Source organism: Pongo abelii, chromosome 9 (assembly GCF_028885655.2).
Source record: "Pongo abelii isolate AG06213 chromosome 9, NHGRI_mPonAbe1-v2.0_pri, whole genome shotgun sequence".
Lineage (NCBI taxonomy): Eukaryota > Metazoa > Chordata > Mammalia > Primates > Hominidae > Pongo > Pongo abelii.
The window spans coordinates 80,922,476-80,944,431 of record NC_071994.2 but is presented as its reverse complement, the minus strand read 5'-3'; the positions used below and the strand labels follow the sequence as shown (position 1 = coordinate 80,944,431).

Sequence of the window (21,956 nt, the reverse complement as noted above, 5' to 3'; positions counted from 1 at the left end):
TCTAGGCGGATGATAAAGGTATATTACTGGAGTTTGAACCTATCCCTGTGGGATTCCAAAGGAGACAGCAATTCATTCTAACTGGGAGGATCAGGAAAAATTACAAGGCATTGAGCTTGTAAATCAAGTAAGATATTGAAAGAGAAGATCAGAATGGCTTTCTGGAAGACCGAACAGCCTAAACAAAGGCAGAGGATAGTAGATAGGAATGCTGGATACTTCTGCATCTGTGTCAGAAGAGTCCACATTAAAGTGTCCATTTGTGCATTTTACCTCTCTATGGGCCTCAATCTGTACCTTCATTCTGTTTTACTGAAGACTTTCAGTATAAAACTACAGAAATCACAAGTGCTGGTAGACACTGGCTGCCTTTCCCCTTAGAAGAGAGGCTCCGCTAGGCAAATACAGAATAAATACCATGCCTTTATGCAAGGCCTTTTAATTTTTCTCTCCAGCAGTCAATGCACTCTCTATAATTATTAACTGCATTTCCTTGTCCTGCAAGCCCCAGATGTGGAAACTGAGGCCTGCTGCAGTCAAATAACTTGTTCGGCTGGAATGGCTGGTGAGTAGTAGACCTGGACCTAGAAATCCAGTTTTCCGACTATAAACCCTATGCAGACCATGCTGCCTCTAAAAGCCCTCCTCTCATGTCCCTGTGCCCCATACCTGAGGCTCAGAACAAACAAGGGCCATGTTGCCCTTCTGTCTGCAGCTTGCCTTTGCCCCTGCTCCCAGCCACTCCCAGCAAAGCCTAAGCTGATGTAACAGCACACACAAACATGGCAGCACACACAAATCTAGAGTTTGCCTTGTGCCAGGCAGGTGCTATTCTGAGTGTTACATGTATTTCCTCATTTAATATTCTCAACAGTCTTACTTATCCAGTAAGTATTTGTTAAGTGCAAACAGGAGCACCATGCTGTTTTTATTTCCATTTCCATAGATGAGAAACTGAGGCCACGAAGGTTAAATGATATGTCCAAAGCCAGATCTCTAGTGAGAGAAAGAGACAGGACTCACACCCAGAGCCCATCCTCTCCTCATTGGGCTCTACCCTTCCCATATGCTGGGGGGCATTTAGGGAAGGTTTTCACCCTTCTGAACTACTGAGAGGATGCAAGTAGCTCCTTGCTAAAGAAAGAAACTAGGCTGGGCACAGTGGCTTACATCTGTAATCCTAGCATTTTGGGAGGCCAAGGCGGGCAGATCACTCAAGGCCAGGAGTTTGAGAATAGCGTGGCCAACATGTTGAAACCCTGTCTCTACTAAAAATACAAAAATCAGCTGAGCATGGTGGCACACGCGTGTAATCTCAACTACTCGAGAGGCTGAGGCAAGAGAATCACTGGAGCCTAGGAGGCAGAGATTGCAGTGAGCCTGGGCAACAGAGTGAGACTCTGTCTCAAAAAAAAAAAAAAAAAAAAAAAAAATGAAAGAAACTAACTTATCTTCTTATGAAGGAAAAATGAACATCCATCCGTCTGTCCTGCCCCGTGTACTGTGCCAGCACTGCCATGCACATGTGCACTGACTGGGGCGGCGGTTTGCACCCAAAGTGCTTCAGGACTGGAGCCAACAGGAGGCCAGGTTATGAATGTCAGGAGACCTCAAAACCTATTGCTTATTGAGCAACAGCACCTTGTAGTATCTGATTCTGCTGTTCTCCAGGCTTCCTCCAGCATGAGTAGATTGTCACTGGCGTAACATTTCACTTTGGAGAAAGCCCTTCCTGCTGGCACGTGGCAGGCAGCTAGATTGATCATGCCCTTGAGCCTAGAGTTAGATTTTGTTCACAGCCTCCAGTGGGAAAGAAAAAATGCCAGTATCATTAATTGTAGTGTGGCCTCCATTTCATCACATTGTCTCAAATTTTACCACTCAGATCATCTGTAGAATTGAGTAGGAAGACATATTCCTCAGACCCCTGTGTGTGTCTCAGCCTGTGTGTGGCACTGTGTATATAAGCACACACTTGATTCCAACTGTCTTTGCAAAAAGGGTATTTGAGAGGAGATGGAGTAGGAGGGTAACAAAGCTTTAAATGAAAATTTTAGGATAATTAGCATTTTTCTTTACCTAGAAGCTGAAAATTCTTCTTTTCCACCTTGTTTATGTCTTCTGACTTTTCTGTAGTGCAGTAAGTCTATTAAATAGCACTATACATACACCTAATTGTTGAGGTCTGAGACTGTGTGGGTGGTTTCACATATAAATCTTTGTACCAGTCTGTGTATTAAACACAGACTGTATTACATTAGGACATTTGGGTGTTCTTTCTTTCATTCATTAACTATCAAGCAATATAATAATCATGCCTTATATTTTCAATATACTTTATAATCTCTAAATTCTAAATTCTAATCATTAAATTTAATTCTTACAAGAGCCTGGGAGATGGTTTTCTATTATTTCCATTTCCACAGATGAAAAAACTAAGAGTCAGGTTGGTTAAGTGACTTCCCTGTTGATGCACAGCTGGTAAGGGCCAGAGCTGGGAGCCTTACTGTCTCTCTACAGATCTGTTCCACTGGGTACTAAGCCTGGTAGAGAAACCAGCAAGGGACAGGAAGCACAGGTATGCATACCATGAGGGCAGTGTTTATGGGAAAGGGGCAGAAATCATGATAAGGGCCCAGGGCTGAGGGCAGTGGCCACTTTTGGCTGGGAGTGATGGTGGAAATCCTCACAGAAGAGGCAATATTTGAAGTATGTCTTGAAGGATGGGGGAATTTTTTCTTAATAGAGAAGGTGGTGACCGTTCAAGCAGAGGGCATCGTATCAGCAAAGGCATGGAGGCTAGATGGGCAGGCAGGCTCAAGAGACAGAGAAATCCAAACAAAGTGAGACTCCTGAGCAGGTAGAAGTAACGTAGACCATCAAATATTGTATTCAACACACATTTAAAATGCTCTTTTAACATCCTTTCTGTTCTGAAGAGATACCATATCAAGTGTCTATTCTCAGGAAAATATTGCCAATGAAATTTGAGTAAAAAGGCAGGTCCATATAACAATGAGATTGGCAATGTTGGTTTTTTGTTTTTGTTTTTGTTTTCCATTTTTGACATTTTCACAGCTTGATACCTAATCAGAAAAGCAGTGTGGTATAGTGGTTAGGGGCAGGTTCCATCTGGACTTAACTCAGATCTGAATTTGGTCTCTCCCTCTAATTAGAAGGTAACGCGGGACAAGTTGATAGACCTCTTTAAGCCTCAGTTTCCTCATCTTACAAATGAGAGTAATAACAATACTTACCCCATTGGGCTTTGTGAGGATTAAATGATACTGTTTCTAAAACACTCAGCACAGTGCTTGGTACAGTATAGCTTCCAAGTAATGACTATGGCTGTTAACATTATCATCATCATGGTCCCTGGAATTCCTTACTGCCTTAAACTTCCTAGTTTTAGTCAAAGACTAAACCAAACCAAGGGTCTGTGTGTAATCAAAGAAGAAGCAGAGGTAACTCACATATGAGTGCCTTGCTCTGTGCACAGATAAAGGCGGGGGGTAGGAAAATATGATATGGTCCCCAAGGGCTGGAAAATACCCATGGGAATGGAGACTGGGAAGCTGTAGGGAGTAAAGGAGGGACGTCAAACACTCTGTTCTGTGTGATTTTAAAGTGCTATTTCGAAATGTTTCTCATTATAAAGAAATATTATCCCAAGTTACAAATCTGGGTGGCAGGCTCCACGTTAAGCTGTCTGCCCTCATTCCTCTTGCTGAAGTGAATGATCCAAAGGGAAAAGGCCTCTCCTAATAATACATACACAAATTAAAACTCCATTTGAGGTACAGTGGGGACCACCTCCTAATTGACTTTGATCATGAAAAAAATCAGTTGCATGGCTGGCGCGCCAAAGAAAATCAGAAGATTGGAGGGTTGCTCTATACAGCCAAGTAGCGGTACATTTTCTTGTAGCTATGGAAATGGAGCATAGCAACAAGCATCTTCTCCTTGTGTGAGCTCCCAAGTACCAACTAAACACACATTTCTCTTTCCTGCCTCATTTGATCGTTAACACAGGTGAGGGAGGGGACGATGCATCTCAGGTGAGAGGCTGGTCCTTTGCAAGTTGGAACACCTTTATATAGACACTTCAGATAGCATTGGGAATGGTGTCATCATGGACACAAGGGCCACAAAGAAAGGAATGTGATGATGGCACACTTAGGAAATAACAGACACCATCCCAGACCTGGCGGTAGCGTGTTGTACCACCCAAAGGGCAATGCTGACTCCTCACACCAGCAGAGCAGTTTGAACAGGCAGGAGATCCTTTGGGTTCAGTGATCACTGCATCACTAGTGAGGCCTGAATATGAAGGGCAGATGGTGGGCATCGTACTAGGTTTCAGCACCCCTTCTGTGTGGAGCCGCTTCCTTGAATGCTTGCCCTGTTGATAGTGATTTCACAAAAGCTGCATTTTTATCCTGATCAGGATGAAATGGAAGCCTGTCCTGTGCTTCCTTGATGACAGTGTGACAAGAACTTCGTATCTGGCATCACTGGAATCTGCTTTTGGATCTTGGCACTGCTATGTTGAGTGGTACAATTGTAGACAATTCTGGATCCTCGGTTTTCTAGAGATAGAAAATTAAAGTAGTAATATATACTACTTATCTCTGTTTTGAGGCACCTGATCTATGAAATGGAGTTACTATCTAACTTAAAGAGTTGTGAGTTTGAATGACATAATAAATGTGAATCCTCCAGTATTATATCACACACAAGGTAAAATTTTAATAAGTAGGAGCTTATTATTATTATTTATACTTAATTAGTATACTTAATACTAATAATATAATACTTAATAATATAAGTATATTATTACTTATACTTAATAAGTATTATTTATACTTATTATTATTTAATACTTTAATAATAAGTATTATTATTTAATGCTTAATAATAAGTATTATTATTTAATGCTTAATAATAAGTATTATTATTTAATGCTTAATAATAAGTATTATTTAATACTTAATAATAATATTATTATTATTTAATAATAATCCTCACTCTGTCTCCTTCCTTTCCTTGCTTTCTTCTTCACCCCTTTGGACCAGGTTCTGGGTCCAAACTATCTCAAAAGAGCAAATCTAGCTATACTGTCAGCGAAATATTTGTCTCAAAATCTTTTTAAAAATTGTGATGTAGTTTTCAGGCATCGTAACTCATCACCAGTGTGATGTGCCAGGAGGGGAACCTGGGCTTTGGAACCAGTCAGATCTGTTTTTAGATCTGGGTTCAAATTTGGCCTTAGTACTTCCTATCTGTGTGTCTTTGGGCCAGCTGAGGAGACTTTCTGAGCCTCCAGTTTCTTCATTTGTCAAACGAGTTTCTCAAGATTCATGTAAAGATTGAATGAGAGAGCATATGTAATTCCCCATGTCTGGGGTCGGACACAAGGCAAAAGCTCAAAATCAGGACCCCTCCCCCATGCTGTATCATCTTTCTCTTCTACCTATTGCTTGTGACACTAAGTTGTAGGCTTCCTTTTTAATGCTGATGCACTAAAATGAGTTTGGAAACTAGGAAATAATCGTCTGCTGTAATTCAAATCCTGATGTCATTTTTATGTATTTCTTTACAAATTGTTTTTCATATGCATACATGGTTTTGCAGAGATGCAGTCAGGAAACACATGCAATTTGGTGCCCTGCCTTTTCTTTTCCTAACATTGTGTCTTAAGCATTTTCCTGCATTGCTGTTTATCATAGTTATTTTTTGTAATGATTGCCTTATATTCCATCCTGTACCTGTACCATAAGTTAACTAAGTCGTTCTCCTATTTTTAGACATCGAGTTTGCTTCCAATTTTTTTTCTGTTATCCTGCCGTGTACATCTTGTGTATATAGTTTCTTGGCTTGGAACTTTTAAATGTGGTGTCTTTGTAGCAAAACCAGGAAGATAACCTAGGGAATGAAAGCCTGTCATTTCTGTTATTATTTTATCTTTTTAGTTTTTCACCCCATTAGAGGACCATAAGTCAAAGAACCTCAGTGACTGATTTCATAGAAATAGTCATTTAAAAAAAAAACTGAGCACTAATATAAAACAGAAAAGTGGGTAGCTGCGTGGTTGGGTTGGTTCCCACTGCCTTTTGAAACCAAAAATGCCACTTGAATCAACAGTTCTTGTGGTTATAACCGTGTCTAGTCACTCCCTGGAGCTGCTGATGTACAGATGCAAGTGGGTTCGTGCATTCCAGTTTTGGAAGGGAAGTGTGCATCGTGACAGCAGAAACTCACCTGTACTGATATTGGTGACTCTTGCATAATGACTTTGTTAATTGCCTCCTGCTGGCCGGGTGCTGAGGGGAGCCTTCAATGTCTGAACATCTATGGAGCCTTTCTTTAAAATGTCAAGATAGAGCTTGCACTTTCTGAGCCATCTCTCATGTCTCACTGGGCAGGAAAAGGCAGCGGGGAAAATGTCAGCCCTGGGATGAGATTGACCAGAGCCAAGAGAATCAGAACTTCCCCCACCTTGGCTCTTGGCTTTTAGAAATCATTAACATTTCAGCGTGGGTGATCTTGTGAACCAGCTACCTTTCCACAGCCTTTTTCTGAACTTCTTAGCATCTTTTCACCTTTTCACTGAATTACAAACTAGTCTAACGGGAAAACCAGTATCAAGTTACTTATCTAGGTCACTTTGAGTGTACTTGAGGAAGGTTTTGCACAAGAGTTATAAATACACACTGCAGAGTATCATATAGAGAATCCTGTGATGTAACACTGATGATGTGTAGTTACCATTCGTTCTTCGGGGAACAAGGAATACAGTGATTATAATTTATATTGTTTCAGTGGCCTGGTCTATCCTTAGCAGGCTGGGGAGAACCATTTATATTTGTTAGCTTTTTTTTTTTTTTTTTTTTTAATCTATGGCTCTGTCTTCCAAATCATTTGGATAACACGCACTCAGCTGCTATACACAGCTTTAAATGAAGATTGCTGTGGGCCAGAGAATATTTATCATCACTATCAGCTCCCCCTCCCTAAATATTTATTTCAAATTTTATTTGCTGCTGGCTTTATGCTGCCCATATTTTATCTTCTATTTAAAATAAAATATATAAAAGAAGAAGCTTGGCTTGGGAGCACAGGGTCCTGAGTTTTAAACTTGCCTCAAATTTCTACCAGCTCTGTGATCTCAGGTAACTTACTTTACTTCTCTAAGTAAATCAGAATATAGCACTATAGCTCTATTTCTATTCTACTTCCATTTTCCAATAATGTTTTTTCAACCTACTTTTATATGAGGATGAAACTGAATAATATAAATAAAGCACTTGGCATGTAGTGTGCATTCAAATGATACTAATTTTTGTGTTATGATTTTGATTATTACAAAGGATAAAGAAGAGAGGCCACTCGATCATACATATTTCATGGGCAGACTCTGGCTGAGAATGTGCTGTGTCCTTTGGAAAGAGGAGAGCAGAGCAAACTACTTCTCTCCCTTCCCTCTCCCCCTCTCCCATAACCCAGAACTACAGAATTAACCACCTGCCTAACAATACAGTAAAAAATGAAAGGGTCACTAGCATGACTTATATTTAAAACCTTGGATCACAGATTAAATATCCCCTTTATTTTGGCTTTAAGATGACTTTGCTGTATTCTCACTCATTTGTGGGAGCTAAAAATTAGAACAATTGAATTCATGGAGATAGAGAGTAGAAGGATGGTTACCAGAGGTTTGGAAGGCTAGTGGGAGGTTTGGAGTTAGGTGGCATGGTTAACGGGTACAAAAAAAAAATAGAATAAAGAACTGTGCTATTTGATAGCACAACAGGGTGTACTATAGTCAATAACAATTAAACTATACATTTTAAAATAACTAAAAGTATAATTGGATTGATTGTTTGTAACACAAAAGATAAATGCCAAAGGGAGGGGATGGATACCCCATCTTCCATCATGTGAGTATCATGCATTGCAAGCCCGTTACCAAAACATCTCATGTATCCCCTAAGTATATACACTTTCTGTGTGCCCACAAAAATTAAAATTTTTTTTAAAAGATGACACTACTGGTTGAACTTCATGTCTCTGAATCTCTGCTTCATCCTACTCCTTACTTTCCAGGTAGCCATTTCTCAGCCCAACCTTGGTTGGGTGACCCTAGGTTTCCTTCCCTACCCACCAGCCTCTAAAGTTATTTTCGGATGGTTAAATCTCCTGAGAGATTCAGTCTAAGTTGGAGTTGAATACAGAGCTTTGCTTTCCCAGATAGTTTTCAGGAGTGCATCTTCCACAGGCCACAGAAACAATTGGCCAGCCTCACAGCTGTGTTGGCCTCTGTGATTGCCAGGAGGGCACAGTGGAGAGGAAGGGGTGCCAACACCCGCCCCCTCATGTCTCCCCCACCCTCGTAACTGTGGACTGTCCTGCCCTCATTAACTTCCCTGGGACCCCAGACCTGTTGATCGTTTTCACCTGCAACACTTTTTCCCCTACCCACAACGTATCTTTTTTTTTTTTTTAAGCAAGGACTTATTTGCATCTTGTTAAATATAAAAGAAAGCTGTGACAATAAAAATGTTTCTCTTCACAAAGCTGTGAGAGTTCTATTCATTCTGGGATTAGTTAATTCTCATGACCTTTTAAGAAGACAGCACTATTGCACACTTAGATGAGATAATTGATTCTAATGGGGAAAGAAGCATTGCTCACTTAGTTGCATATATCTGATTTGTCTGTAGCTCAAACAGTTTCTCAGTTACCTTTGGAATTGCTAATATATAAAGTAAGAAGGTAAACAGAATTTTGAGCTAATCCAGCCTTGGAAATAGCAGAATATTCAAAGCTTCCAGGCAGATTAACTGTTCAAGTATTATTGTCACCTACATAGGAGGTAGAGGAGAGCAGTGCAAAGCACCTCACCTGGTACCAAAAAAGGTGCTCAATAAATGTCAGTGACTGTTGTCATTATCATTATCATCAACAGTACAAATGCAATGAATGGTTATCACATATAGTTATCACACGTGTACAGTTTGCAAAGCATTTTGCCACATATTACCTCATTAGGTACAACAATGTTTTGAAGCTTTCTATACTAATTGCTCAGATGAAAAGACTGCAGCTAGGCAGTGGCAGCTGAGATTCAAAACTAGTTTCTTTCCTCTGGTCCCACACACCTTCTCCTGCACCACAGTAACCAAAGAAAAAGCAAAGTGTCAGATCTCGTTGCTTTCACCAAGAGTGGCCTCCTGGCTGAAGCAGACTTGTGTGTGTTCCCCATGGCTTGTGTTCAGACTAGAAATCAAACGGGTATGCTGTGCTCCAGTCTCCTCGATAGTTTTTTTTGTGTGTCTTGATGGCAGTCACACAGCCCCTCAAAACCACCATCAGTGACACCTTCATACACTGGGGCCAGGTAACAGAGTTTCCTCTCTAGCTCACAGGATCCTGTGTTACTGCCTAAAAAGAGACTTAAAAGCCTTGGAGGCTGTTTGATGTACAAAAGGGGGATGTCTTTGTAATGCCCATCCTGATAGATACACCAAGCAAGAGGTGCCCTAGCTAAGCAGGCAAGCCTGGGCCTTGACGCCGAGAAGACTGACAGTGCATGTTTTCAGGATTGGAAGAGTTTGGGATTATAGTCTCGTCTCTGCCACCTGTTAGCCATTTAACCTTGCGTGTGTTAATTAGTCTTGTTGTGCCTTAGTTTCTCCATCTGTAAAATGGGGTTATGAATACCTCATAGGATTATTGTGAGAGTTAAAGGAATTATTGTTTGTAATGCTCTCAGCCTAATGCCTGGCATATCGTTAAATAATAAATAATAGTTTTATGGCTATCTTAATTTTCATTAACCTTCTGAGCCTTAATATGCACCTCTGTAAATCCGGTCTGGTGAGGTTGCCATGAGGATTAATATATACAAGTTCCCCTGCATACTGCCTGTCACACAGTAAATACAATTACTATGGGCCTTCATCTCTCTGAAGATCCTTCCCTGTGTTCTTCTAGCCCCCCTAGCGGGTCAGTCACCCCCTCCTCTAGGCCTTCTGGTCCTGCTGAAGAGACTTTGTTATTTGTCTGTCTTCCCTACTTGGCTGTGAGCTCATTGAAGCAGGGACTCTCTGATTTCATTCTGGCTCTCCAGAATCTGCCATGGAGTGGGCTTTCAGACAGTGTTCACCAAGCAAAGGAGTGAATGTTACATCCAGGGTGTCGTGAAGGTCCAGGGACTTGAGTGCTTACTTCCATGTATGGGGAATTCAGATGGGCATCAGAAGAGGGGAGCTTGAACCACTGACAAGGCCCAAGCCTGGAATCCTAAAATGGGATTTAAACAGATATTTTGTGCTAGATCACAAACATTATTGGAGATGAGCTTCCCAGCCTTCTCAAGCGTGTATATCTCAAGGGACAATGTTCATTCTTTTGCGCCTTATGCTCTCTTTCTAGATTGCTGTACAAGACTTTTTAGCAGTTGCTACCTTGGAAAAATATCTTTCGAACAGAAATATAAGCACATGGCACAAAATGAAAATGTGCAAAAGGTGTACAGTGAAAAGCAAGTTTCCCTCCTACCCCCCGATCCATAGTATCTCTGTCCTTCACAGGACACAGCTACTGTTACCAGTCTTTCATATTCTACCAGAAATATTTTATACATTTCCAGGAATTTTTAAACCCAAAGGTAGTATATCAAATACACTTCTGCATGTTATACTTTTCTTTCCACAAAAGTACATAAAGAACCTCTTTATTGTTTTTAATGATTGCATCCAATTTTGTTGTGTGGATATTACTTCATTTTCTTGCCCCTTATCAATGGACTGGTTTCTAATATGTTGCTATAACGAATTATACTGAAGTGAATAACCTTGTATGTACATCATTTAGTACATGTATAAGTATATCTGGAGGAGGAATTTCTAGAATTGGAAGCTTTATGTCCCAGGATAAAGGATATATGTATTTTAATGTTGCTAGCTTTTATCAAATTGCCCTCCATAGATTTTGTACATCATATTCTCACACCAGTAAAGTATGGGAATGCTTGCTTTCCATTCTCTGCCAATAGAGTGTATTTTCAACCTTTTTTATCTTTGCCAAACCATATGTGAAAAATAGTATTTCAGAGTCTAACTTACGTTTCTTTTACTATGAATAATGCCAAGAGTCTTTTCATATGATTATGAGCTATTTGTATTTCTTATTCAGTAAATTGTTCATATCCAATGCCTATTTTCCTACTGAGTTGTTGGACTTTGGTTATTATTTGTACAAGTTATTTTTGCATTAAGGAAATTAACATTGTCATACCAATTGCAGTTTTTCCCCCAGATTGTTATTTATCTTTTGAAGCAAAGACCAAGACCTCCTGAGACTCCCCGATCCTGCCTACTCCCAGTTCCACCAGACTGTGAGCCCCTAGAGGGCAGGGTCTGAACCTTGATCCTCTCTGTTCCCAGTCTCCTTTGCAGCGCTGGCACTACAAGAGCTCCCTTTTGGGGCTACTTGTTGAACTGAACTGAATGCCTGTGTTCCCCCACCCTGCCCACCTTTCCCTTATGGCTTGGGAGTTCCGTTTCTGCCTCCAGCAGAAAAAGATGACTTTTCTCATTGCTCACCACAGCCATGCACCTGTTTGGCCTAAACTGGCACCTGCAGCCGATGGAGGGGCAGATGTATGAGATCACGGAGGACACAGCCAGCAGTTGGCCTGTGCCAACCGACGTCTCCCTGTACCCCTCAGGGGGCACTGGCTTAGAGACCCCTGACAGGAAAGGCAAAGGAACCACAGAAGGTAGGGTTGCTGCATTGTCCGTGTTGTGAGTCCTCTGTGTCTGCCTCTGAGCTGAAGGGCCCTCCATAACGTGCGTGCGTCATATGCCTGGCTCACAGCTCCATGCTCTGGCGCTCCCTCCATCCTTCTGCACTCCACGCCAGCTACCAAGCTGCCAGTCCACCTGTTTCTTCATCGCAGTTCCTTGTCACTGAGAGTTCATGGGAGGCTCAGGCAGGGCTCATGGTGCTCAGCAGAATCCCATCCCATGCCTTGAGGGAAGCATTAGGGGCTTCACACTGCTGGGGTGGCCATCTTTGTGTGGGGTGAGAGGAGCTCTTCTGGGCAAACCTCATGGGACAGATGGGCATCTGTGGGAGTGGGGTATGGGGAGGCAGGTAGATGGGGTGTTGTAATGGAAAGATTCTTGGACTCTTGTGGTTTAATAGAAATACCAGTTCAAGTGGTCTGTCATTTACTAAATGTGTGACCTTGAGCAAGTCACTTATTTGCCTGAGCTTCAGTTTCCTCATCTGCAATAATAGCAATAATCATTAGTGTTCGTACAGCATGTTTGTTTTAAAACTTTTTGTCAAAAGCATTTCACATTTAATTCCCACAGAGATCCTGTAAGATAAGTATAATTATTTTGTAATTATTCTAGATGTAAAAACTAGAATTGGTGCAAAGGATTGCACTAATTAAGTGATTTGGCCAGAGTCACACAGCCAGTAAATGGTAGAGTCTGGGATATGAGCCCAGGTCTGTGACTCCAGGACTCTTGCTATCTCCGTAAGCTTCCCCACCTGACTTACCCCAAGGTTACAGGGCCCTGAAGGAGATGTGGGTGTGAAATTCTATTGTACAATGAGACATGGATATTTCCTATCAATGATGGAAATGGTGGTGGCATTGGGTTTGCTACTCTTGAATGGGATATCCATAGGCCCATGTTCTCAATGTCTTAGAAATATTTCTAACATGCCATGGACATTGTCAGCCAAGAGTGGCACAGACTCACAAAAATTGGCACCCAGAAAGATGTCTGAGCTAATAACCCAGCCTGGCTGTCATTCTGGGCAGTGTGGCGTTCCCCTCTCCTGCACCTGCTATGGCCTGCTTTCTCTCCCTGTGGCCCTTCAGTCAGCACATTGGCAATAGCTGCCTCTGACTTTCACTGCTTACATCTTCTTTTCTCTCAGTTGACTTTTGGGTCATAGCATCTGAGCCTCTCTGCCCTTGCAATAATTTGCCTTCCAGCCACCAGTTTGTTTAAGAGGGTGGCATATACTTGGTCAGAGTATCTACTCGTGACCTCTGAAATGAGGATCCTGAGGGCCAAAGTCAACTCTTGGCCTCTGGTCATCTTTAAGGGAAGTGGGAACTGGGATCATTTCCACACAGAACCCCTGCCCACTATTTTGAGGGACAAAGCCAGTCCTCTCATTTGCAAAGATTGTAAGTCTTAAAATGCTAAATAATGCACACTTTCTTTGCCTCTTAATAGGATATGGAGGGAGGAGTCATGAATGGGACCATGGGAAGAGCTCTGGGTTAGAAGTCAGAAGCCCTGAGTTCAAGTCCAGCTGCAGCCACTGACCTGTGGTATCACCTTAAGCAAATCCCTTGAACACACTTTCTGGGAGTCCTTTTCCTCCTCTTCAAAAGGAGAATATTGAGCTAGATTCTCTCTAAGGTGCATTCTAATTTGTAAGTTCTACATATGAAAATAGTAACAGAATCATGTAAGTAACCAGATGACTCTTCAAAATGTCACGTTGGCCCTGTCCATGGTCCTGCCTTTTGGCTTGTGGTGCCCACGTCAGCTTCTAGTGTCGGATGCCATGGGTTAATACGATAACGTGAAGACTGTCTTTAGATCAGCATGTACAAATGTAGATTTAAAATATGCTTAACCCTCAAGGAACTGGTAAAGGATCTCATTTGGCAAAACGTATTTTCTTCCCTCTATGGTCTCTACCAGACGTTCTTTAAACAGGAGTCGGATCTATCTGAAATCTCTCACTCTAATGAAATTAGTCTGTGGGTTGTTTAGGTTTTGTTTTGTTTTTGTAAGGAACAGGAGGTGCAGATAAGAGAGAAAATAAAATTGCACCAGATTATTGGTTTATTTTAATTGGAGTATTTTTGCTTAAAGGGATTATCTGTCATTACTGATGCAAATGAAAATCCTATTTGCAAATGCCTTCAATGCAGCACTGTGCTGCAAAGTGGTCGGCATCAGAAGCAATCACTGTGACAAAAAAAATACATCAGACTGGAAACCAGAGGACAAAGCTTCCTATAGTTTATGTGAGACCACAATGTTCTTCATTTATTTTGCCCTGGTCAAACCAATGTCTACTCAGTTTATGTTTTTCATTATGATGTTAAAAATGCATTTCCCTAGATCTATCTCAATTCAGAAAGTCTTTAACTCTGATGTGAGCACATATTTCTCATCCCTTCTGAGGGTATTCAAGAAGATAGCTGATTCCAGAATTAAGATTAGAGTCTCTGCTTCACAGTGATGGAGAAAGCAATGTGGTGTGATAGAAAAAGGGTAAATGGGCCTTGGAGCCAGACAATATAGGATGTTAATCCTGACCCTGCTTTATATTGGCTCTGTTAACTTATGACACTTACTGCATCTCCCTTGACCTTCCTCATCTGTAGAACAAGGATAACTATATCTATCCATTCAAAGCCTAATGTTGAAGTGGCACTCAACAAATATTAGTTCTCTTCTTCTTATCCACTCAAATCCCATGCCATTCCATATTAGTTATTAAAATCCCAGAAGTCCAGACTAATTAATATTCTCTCCCTGCCACAGATTCTGCAAAGGTTTGAGGTATTTTTTGAATATTTTTAAGAATATATATTTCTTATTTATATGAATTAAATATATTATAATCCAAGAATTGTAAATGTTCATCATGTCTTTGAGAATAACATGAAACTGCAGTTCATACTATATTTTCCAAATGGCTGTAACCATTCCAGGGTTGTGATGGGACAAAAACCAAATACAGCAGCTTTTCGAACTAAAGCCACAAGAACTTGTGTTACACGTTAATGGGGAAGGGAAAAAAACATTGAATAAACAAGCATTTCTGATGGTTGAATTGGTGGGCTTGGGATAGCATTTTCTTCTTTCTGCAGTGAAATAAAAATTGCCCATTAGTTTGAACCATGCAAATTGCTGTGCGCAGGCTCAGCTGGGCTCTCCAAAACGGAACAGCTTATTTTGATAACCAAATAAATTTCAACCAGTTGCTAAGGAAACTAAAGAATTATTCATGTAAGTTATTGCATTGAAAAGAACCAAAAAGGTGGAGGGAGAGAAAGAACATTAGATGATTAGGAATTTAGAACCTATATAGATAGATCTCAGTTCAAGAAAGTAAAGGCTGTGATTGAGAAGTGCATGAAATTTCAGTTCTTCCAAATCTTGCTTTTTGACTGAGCTATCCATTTTAGCAATTCATTAAGAAATTTCTTTTATAGACATGATTGGATATTTGCACAGCATTGCTATGGGAAGCCTGAATCTATCTAGCTTTACAAAGCAAAGCACTATTACCAGTAAAATCTGCCTTGTGAAGCCTAATCTTGCTGTTGGGGAGCCCTAATTGTGACCTAAGCTTTTTGCAGTGTTTGTTAAGTCTCTGGGGGCACCCGGTGATTGTATAGTGTCCTTCTCATGAATGTCTTGAGACCCTGACTGTTGCCCTTTAACTTTTGGACCTGTTTGTAGGTTCCTAATTCATACAAATGATCTTTTTGTACCCTAGGATGCCAGGAAGGTTTTTAATGGGCCTTGGACCTACCTGGTCAGGCTCTGATATTTAGCCTGCTGGGGCTGTGAATCCTATTGGACTCTTGCTCTTTAAGAAGGTCAATGCACCCCACCACCACTGAGAATGTCTTTGTAGTGTTTTAATTAATCATTCGTCAATTTGATCCCTTCAGAAGCCATATTTTAATAAATAAAGAGGGATCCCAAAATGGTTTCTTAAGCCTTCTGAGCCTCCATATACAGATGTTAATGTTGCTGTGAGAATTAACCAAACTGATACACATGAAGGTACCTGCCACTGTGCTTGGAGCTCATCAAGTGGAAGCCAATATGACTAGTAATACTAATACCTTTACCTTTATTGCTATTTCCACCTTTAAAATCTATTACTATTTTTATCTTCCAGAATGTAGGTAGGGATAAGAAGAATTGTATACACAAGACTTTTTGCCTCCAATTGCCTCTAGCCTCTCCTCACCCTTATGATTCCACCACTGGTGGCTTTTGCTTCATGGTGGAGGATATTTTATATCCTAGTGCTCACAGCTTGGTGCTCAGAATTAAGGACAATAAGTCTTATAGCATCTAGAAAGTGTAAGGCAATAAGGATTTTTAACAAGCAAGACAGAAGGAAGGCATTTCACTTTCCCAACCCTCAGCCCAGCCCATGTCATGACTCTTTCCCTTCAGGTAAAGGTGATCAGCAGACTATTAGCATTTCCCCCTCAACAGCTCCCAGCCTGTCCCTGTGGTGGGATTTGGAGACCTCTGGTGACCAGAGGCCCTCAAGGCCCTGATAGAGGATATGCCCTAGAGCAGAGTTCACTGTTTGTTTGTTTGTTTTTTTTTCAGCATATACACACTCAAGACAATTTCTCCCTCCCATCCAGCCCATCTAGGTGAAATACTAAAGTGCTAGAAAAGTCCCCTTTTGTCACCTCCTCTGGGGGAAGAGCCAACTTATTTATGCCTGAGGCCTGCAGACCTCTGACTTATAAGGCTGCAAAACCTAGCTGATACAGTCACTGTCTCCTAAAAATACGCTCACTGAGGGAGAAAATGAACTGTGCAGGGTTCTCCGGCAGCATGCTAAAATGGGGGAGCAGTTTTCCATTATTTATTTTCAGACATGGGAATTATTTGAATTCAGACAATTCTCAAATCCCGTCAGCTCAGACTGCCACCTACTCACAAAGGAAACGCATCCTTGGAACTAGCAGTGTTGCGCTTATTTCTTTTTAGTTTCTAGGAGGGAAGAGCTCAGAAGGCATCTGCTTTGTTTCATTCTCCCTCTTAGTTCTGCCTCCCTAGCAAAATTAAAAGCTGATGGCAGACTATTTCCTCCTGGAATATAGAATGGCTGTGGTATTGGGAACCCAAAAATCAGATAAGAAAGAATGTAAATAATTCTCTTCCATCTCAATGCATTGTGAATTTGGGTTCTGTCTTTGAACTTTGTGAATCACAGCGTGGTGGTTTGTGTATCTATATTTTTCAAGGTAAAAGTCTGAAGCACATTCCTTCCATAAAGGAATTAAAAAGCAAACTCTTTCTCATGCTAATGACAGAATGCTAGTGGTACTTTTATTGATAGTGCACATTTTAACTTTTTTGTTGGCATATTTTTAATTAAAATAACATTTAACAGTTTGAAGCTAAAAACCTGATGTTTCTGCCTAGGAGTTTATAAGGGAGTGATAACATATGGAGAAGTTTAACATTTAAATTGAATTTTATTATTTAAAACAGTAAAATATTTTATGACTACAACAATGCCCTGCCAGGCTTCATTTCAGCATCAAATGTGCTTTGTAAGGAGTCTTACAAAGCTAGGGGGAAAGAAAGACATTTTAATTTCCTATTCCCCAAATGCTGTTTACAAAAAGTTCCAAAGTGTGTTTTCTTTACAAATGAATTCTTGTTCTCTGAAGTGTCTCTTCGAACATCTCTAACATCACAAAAAAAAAACCCTTGGAACCAGGATACCCAGGAAGTCCTTCGTAACAACAAATAAAATACAGCCTGTTGACTTGATGCTGGTCTTTCAGTGTGCTAAGGGTGGTCTTCCTAACATCCCTAGAGTCTCTCCTGTTCCTTCTCAACTCTTCAGGAGGCTGATGTCTGGCAGGAAGTTAGGGTTTGTATTTTTCACATATGAGTGTGTTTAATTACTAAATAGAGGGAGTTTGATAAGCTGCCTTCCTTGCTTGCATTTGTGGTGCCCCCAGAGAGCTGTCACCCTCCTGATTGGTATAGAAATGGCCAAGAGACTTTACTCATGACACCCTGCATGGATGCTTGGCATAGGGTTGGGAGCCTGGGTAGAATTTCCAAGTATGGCATAGGCTTGATGTGTGAACTTGGGAAATTCCCTCAGTTTGACCCATTTTAGCACAGAAATTATATTTACCCTCATCCAAAGACAAAGGAACATTTTGCAGAAATATTTCCTCTTTTCAGAAGTACCTTTTTCTCATCTTCCCCTGCCCCTAACCCTGCCCTAAGCACAACCCCCCATCCAAATATCAGCCTCAGAATTTGGCTTCCAATGTATACACAAATTAGTGAGCTTTTTAAATACCTTACTCCACCAAGTCATGCTTCCCACTGCTGGGGGACTCATTCTGAGTTGGGAAATTAATAACACTTCGTTCCCCCTATCCTTTCTATTTTACCAGGAGCCCCTTAACACACCAAATCACAGAGCTATTTTCATGTGACCACAAATGATTATTTTTAGGATCAAAATATATCTTAACAAGCTGTGGAATTATGCAGTAGACAGATGGCCCTTGGGGAGGACCCATACTGCTTTGGAAGAATGCATATTTTTAGCAGAATAATTTGAGCATCGCTGGGGGGAAGAAAAGTTCTGGACCTTTTTACTCCTCCATGTGTGGAGGGCCAGGGTGGGGAGGAAGCTGACAGCGGAATATTGTAGAGAAGGATGTGAGGCTAAGGAGAGTCCCGGGTGTTCAGATGCCCTGGTTTCTCGTTTCCCATGTGGCTAACCGAGATGTCTTTGTCTTCCCTTCCCTGTGTCTTGGTAGGAAAGCCCAGTAGTTTCTTTCCAGAGGACAGTTTCATAGATTCTGGAGAAATTGATGTGGGGAGGCGAGCTTCCCAGAAGATTCCTCCTGGCACTTTCTGGAGATCTCAAGTGTTCATAGACCATCCCGTGCATCTGAAATTCAATGTGTCTCTGGGAAAGGCAGCCCTGGTTGGCATTTATGGCAGAAAAGGCCTCCCTCCTTCACATACACAGGTAACCAGAACCCCACATACCCTGTTGATCTGCATGGGCTCCTACCTCGAATCTTAACCCAAAGTTAAGAAGCCCAATCCAGAGCCTTAAGCCTGAAGGGATATTTATATATTTTATAGCCCATTCATCCATGTACTCCCTCTCAGACCCGCCCTTTCAGATGAGTAAGGTTTTATCATTGGGGATTTTTAGGAGGAAGGAATTCTAGGAAATCTCTTAACAGCCTTTCTGCTATTACTCAGTCTCCTAAGTTAAATTATCCAGGAAATGTGATCTAGAGAAAAAAGCATGCAGTTTAGAATCAGACAGATCTGAGTTTGAATCCTCTTGTTATCAGCATTATAACCTTGGCTCCATCACTTAGCCTCTCAGAGCAAGTTTCCTCATCTATAAGATGCTGATAACAATACCCACTTGGCAGGGCTGTTGTGAAGAATAAAGAATAACATTTATAAGGCAGCTAGTGCAGGACCTGGCTCAGAATAAATGTTTCTTCCCTAGTCTTTCTCATTCCTTCTCTCCTTCAGGGTTACACATTGACTCAAACACATGCACACCAGAAGCAGTGAAAAAACCTTGTCCAGGATGACTGACATATTACCAATCATGATTAATAAAGAACAGACACTTATGCAAGGTCCTGCCAGCTCTGGAATTGGAGTAATGTAAATCATAGGCATTCATCAGGCATTCCTAGGCCAAATGCAGCCTTCCTAGCCCTAGTAGTTATTTAAGATTTTTAGTTAAAAGACAGGTATGTTTGCTAAAGAAGGAATCACAGGAGAAGAGCCTTGAGACCCTGTTGACTGCAGACTGGTATGCTAGTCCTGGCCTGCATATCTCCAGACAGTTTTTCATGAAATTGAATAAATATCTTGTTTGGTTTTTAAAGCTAGCTAGCTAGCTAGATAACTACTCAGTTTGCTTGCTAATAGGCCAGTAGGATTTAACCACCTACTTGTTGTTAACACAGTGTAACTGACTTTTCTGGAGTCTCACACAAGCAGTCTCTGATCAATTGGCAATTGTATTTGACACAGCATGTAATTATTCATAGAGTTTTGAGCTAATCCAGTTTAGTTCCCCTAAATTTACTCCCTGAAACTAGAACATTCAGAAATAACCATTGACCAAAGGAAAATAGACATAAATCAAATTTTCATTTGCACATGACTGATGTTCCAATCATATCCAATGCTCCAGTCCCAGTCCCAGCCACCCGCCTCTGCTCCCCTCCACCACCCCCCGAGATTGTTGTCATGACTTGCATGGAGTTCAACCAATTGTAAAGTGGCTGTGTTTCTAACCACACACCCGGCATTGAAAAAAAACATGGTTGTCCTAGTACAGACTCAGCCAGGGGAAGACTCACCACCAGTACAAAAAGAACTAAAACAAAATGAGACTTAAAAAAATCCTCTAATTATGCCTCACTCACAGCAGAGCTGGGAGAATATCACCATGAAAAAATGGGTCTGGGGAAGAGTTGAGTTGATCAATCAACCTGCCTGCACCCTTAGCCTCTTTGGGCCCTTTTTGCCTCTATTTGTGTTTCCCAATGTCCTCTCCAGTAGAAGCCCCGGGAAGGACGCTGGTGCATGGTGGAACAGACCCACTGCTAACTGTGCTTTCTTTGTCTTTCAGTTTGACTTTGTGGAGCTGCTGGATGGCAGGAGGCTCCTAACCCAGGAGGCGCGGAGCCTAGAGGGGACCCCGCGCCAGTCTCGGGGAGCTGTGCCCCCCTCCAGCCACGAGACAGGCTTCATCCAGTATTTGGATTCAGGAATCTGGCACCTGGCTTTTTACAATGATGGAAAGGAGTCAGAAGTGGTTTCCTTTCTCACCACTGCCATTGGTAAGGGAGCCGCACCCTCTGGGGACTGTGGGATATTGTCTCTTTGGGTGGGAGGCTGCATGGCATGGAGATTCTGGGACTGACACTGACAAGGGGGTGTCAGAGCTGTGGATGGCCCTGGAGCTTTGCATGAGACCTTCCTGACTGGGCCTGCTACACAAGGAATCGCCCGCCATTCTAAGCTGACACCTGAGCCTGGGCTGTCGCCCGCTGCTTCTCTCCTGCTGTCTGTGGTTGGTGTGCAGTGCATTTCAAGATGGGGGTGGAATTGTGAGATAGGAATCCTGGACAAGCCACACAGAGGCAACATCTCTCTTCTTGGCACTTCTCTCCCACATATTTGTCTTCAGAGTCTCACTTGGTTCACCTCACTGATTTGTGGTTTGGGTTTTGTTTTGGTTTTCCTTCTTTTTTGATTTGGTGCCAACAACCCCTGGCCAATGAGAAAAGAGGATACAGGCTTGAAGAGAGAGTAAGAACAGCAGTGCAAAAGGCTGGATGAACCATGCCATCAGTCAGACTGGGATTTTGTTGAGAATAGAGATGTCCTAATCTCTGACAAAAAGTGGGCCCTGATGTGCTAAATAAATGAGTGCTTAACACCTTCACTGTCCCTCGCAGTGGAAGAGGGCCTCAGCTCCCAGTTCACCCTGAGCCTCTGGGCCAGCTCAGAAGCCTGTGGGTGTCTGGGAAGCCTGGCACCCTATTTAAAGAGTTTCTCTTCTTTACCAATACATTGCACAGAATGTGTCCACTTCTTAGACTGCCCTAATGTGCTGCAGGACACGATGGTCTTGGCAGTTTGGGTCAGAAAACATTTTTTTCTGAGTTTATATTAGAAGCACTATGACATAGCCTGGAGATAAAAATTCCCTACAGGAAAATAAAAGTTATGGAAGAATTTAACTCCATTAAACAGAACACCTGGGAATGGGGTTTCTGCTTAATCAACAGTTCTATGTGGTCTGGAGTTCACCTGAAAACTCTGTCTCAGTCGTTGGCTAGGAGTCTCTCTGACATGGAAAAATGGAGTTTGATAAAAATTTCTGAATCCAGGTTAGGTGTGGTGGCTTATACTATAATCTCAGCACTTTGGGAGGCAGAAGCAGGAGGATTGCTTGAGGCCAGGAGTTCAAGACCTGCCTGGGCAACATAGCAAGATCCTCATTTCTACAAAAAATAATAATAATGATAAAATTATCCAGGTGTGATGGTGCATGCCTGCGGTCCCAGCTGCTCAGGAGGCTGAGGTGGGAGGATCCCTTGAGCC

General features: G+C 41.7%; 1 protein-coding gene across 21 annotated transcripts in view; it reads left to right on the top strand.

Annotated features, from left to right (window-relative positions):
* Positions 1–21,956, top strand: part of TENM4 (teneurin transmembrane protein 4) — a 3,040,222-nt gene that overhangs the window by 2,818,646 nt on the left and 199,620 nt on the right. For 20 of the 21 annotated variants that reach the window (XM_054526090.2, XM_063711315.1, XM_054526091.2 and 17 more), the window contains 3 exons: positions 11,615–11,785; positions 18,617–18,831; positions 20,476–20,686. In XM_054526090.2, the coding sequence (XP_054382065.1) occupies positions 11,615–11,785; positions 18,617–18,831; positions 20,476–20,686 (597 nt within the window). The remainder of the gene's footprint in view (positions 1–11,614; positions 11,786–18,616; positions 18,832–20,475; positions 20,687–21,956) is intronic. The other variant, XM_054526086.2, reaches the window with a different exon arrangement.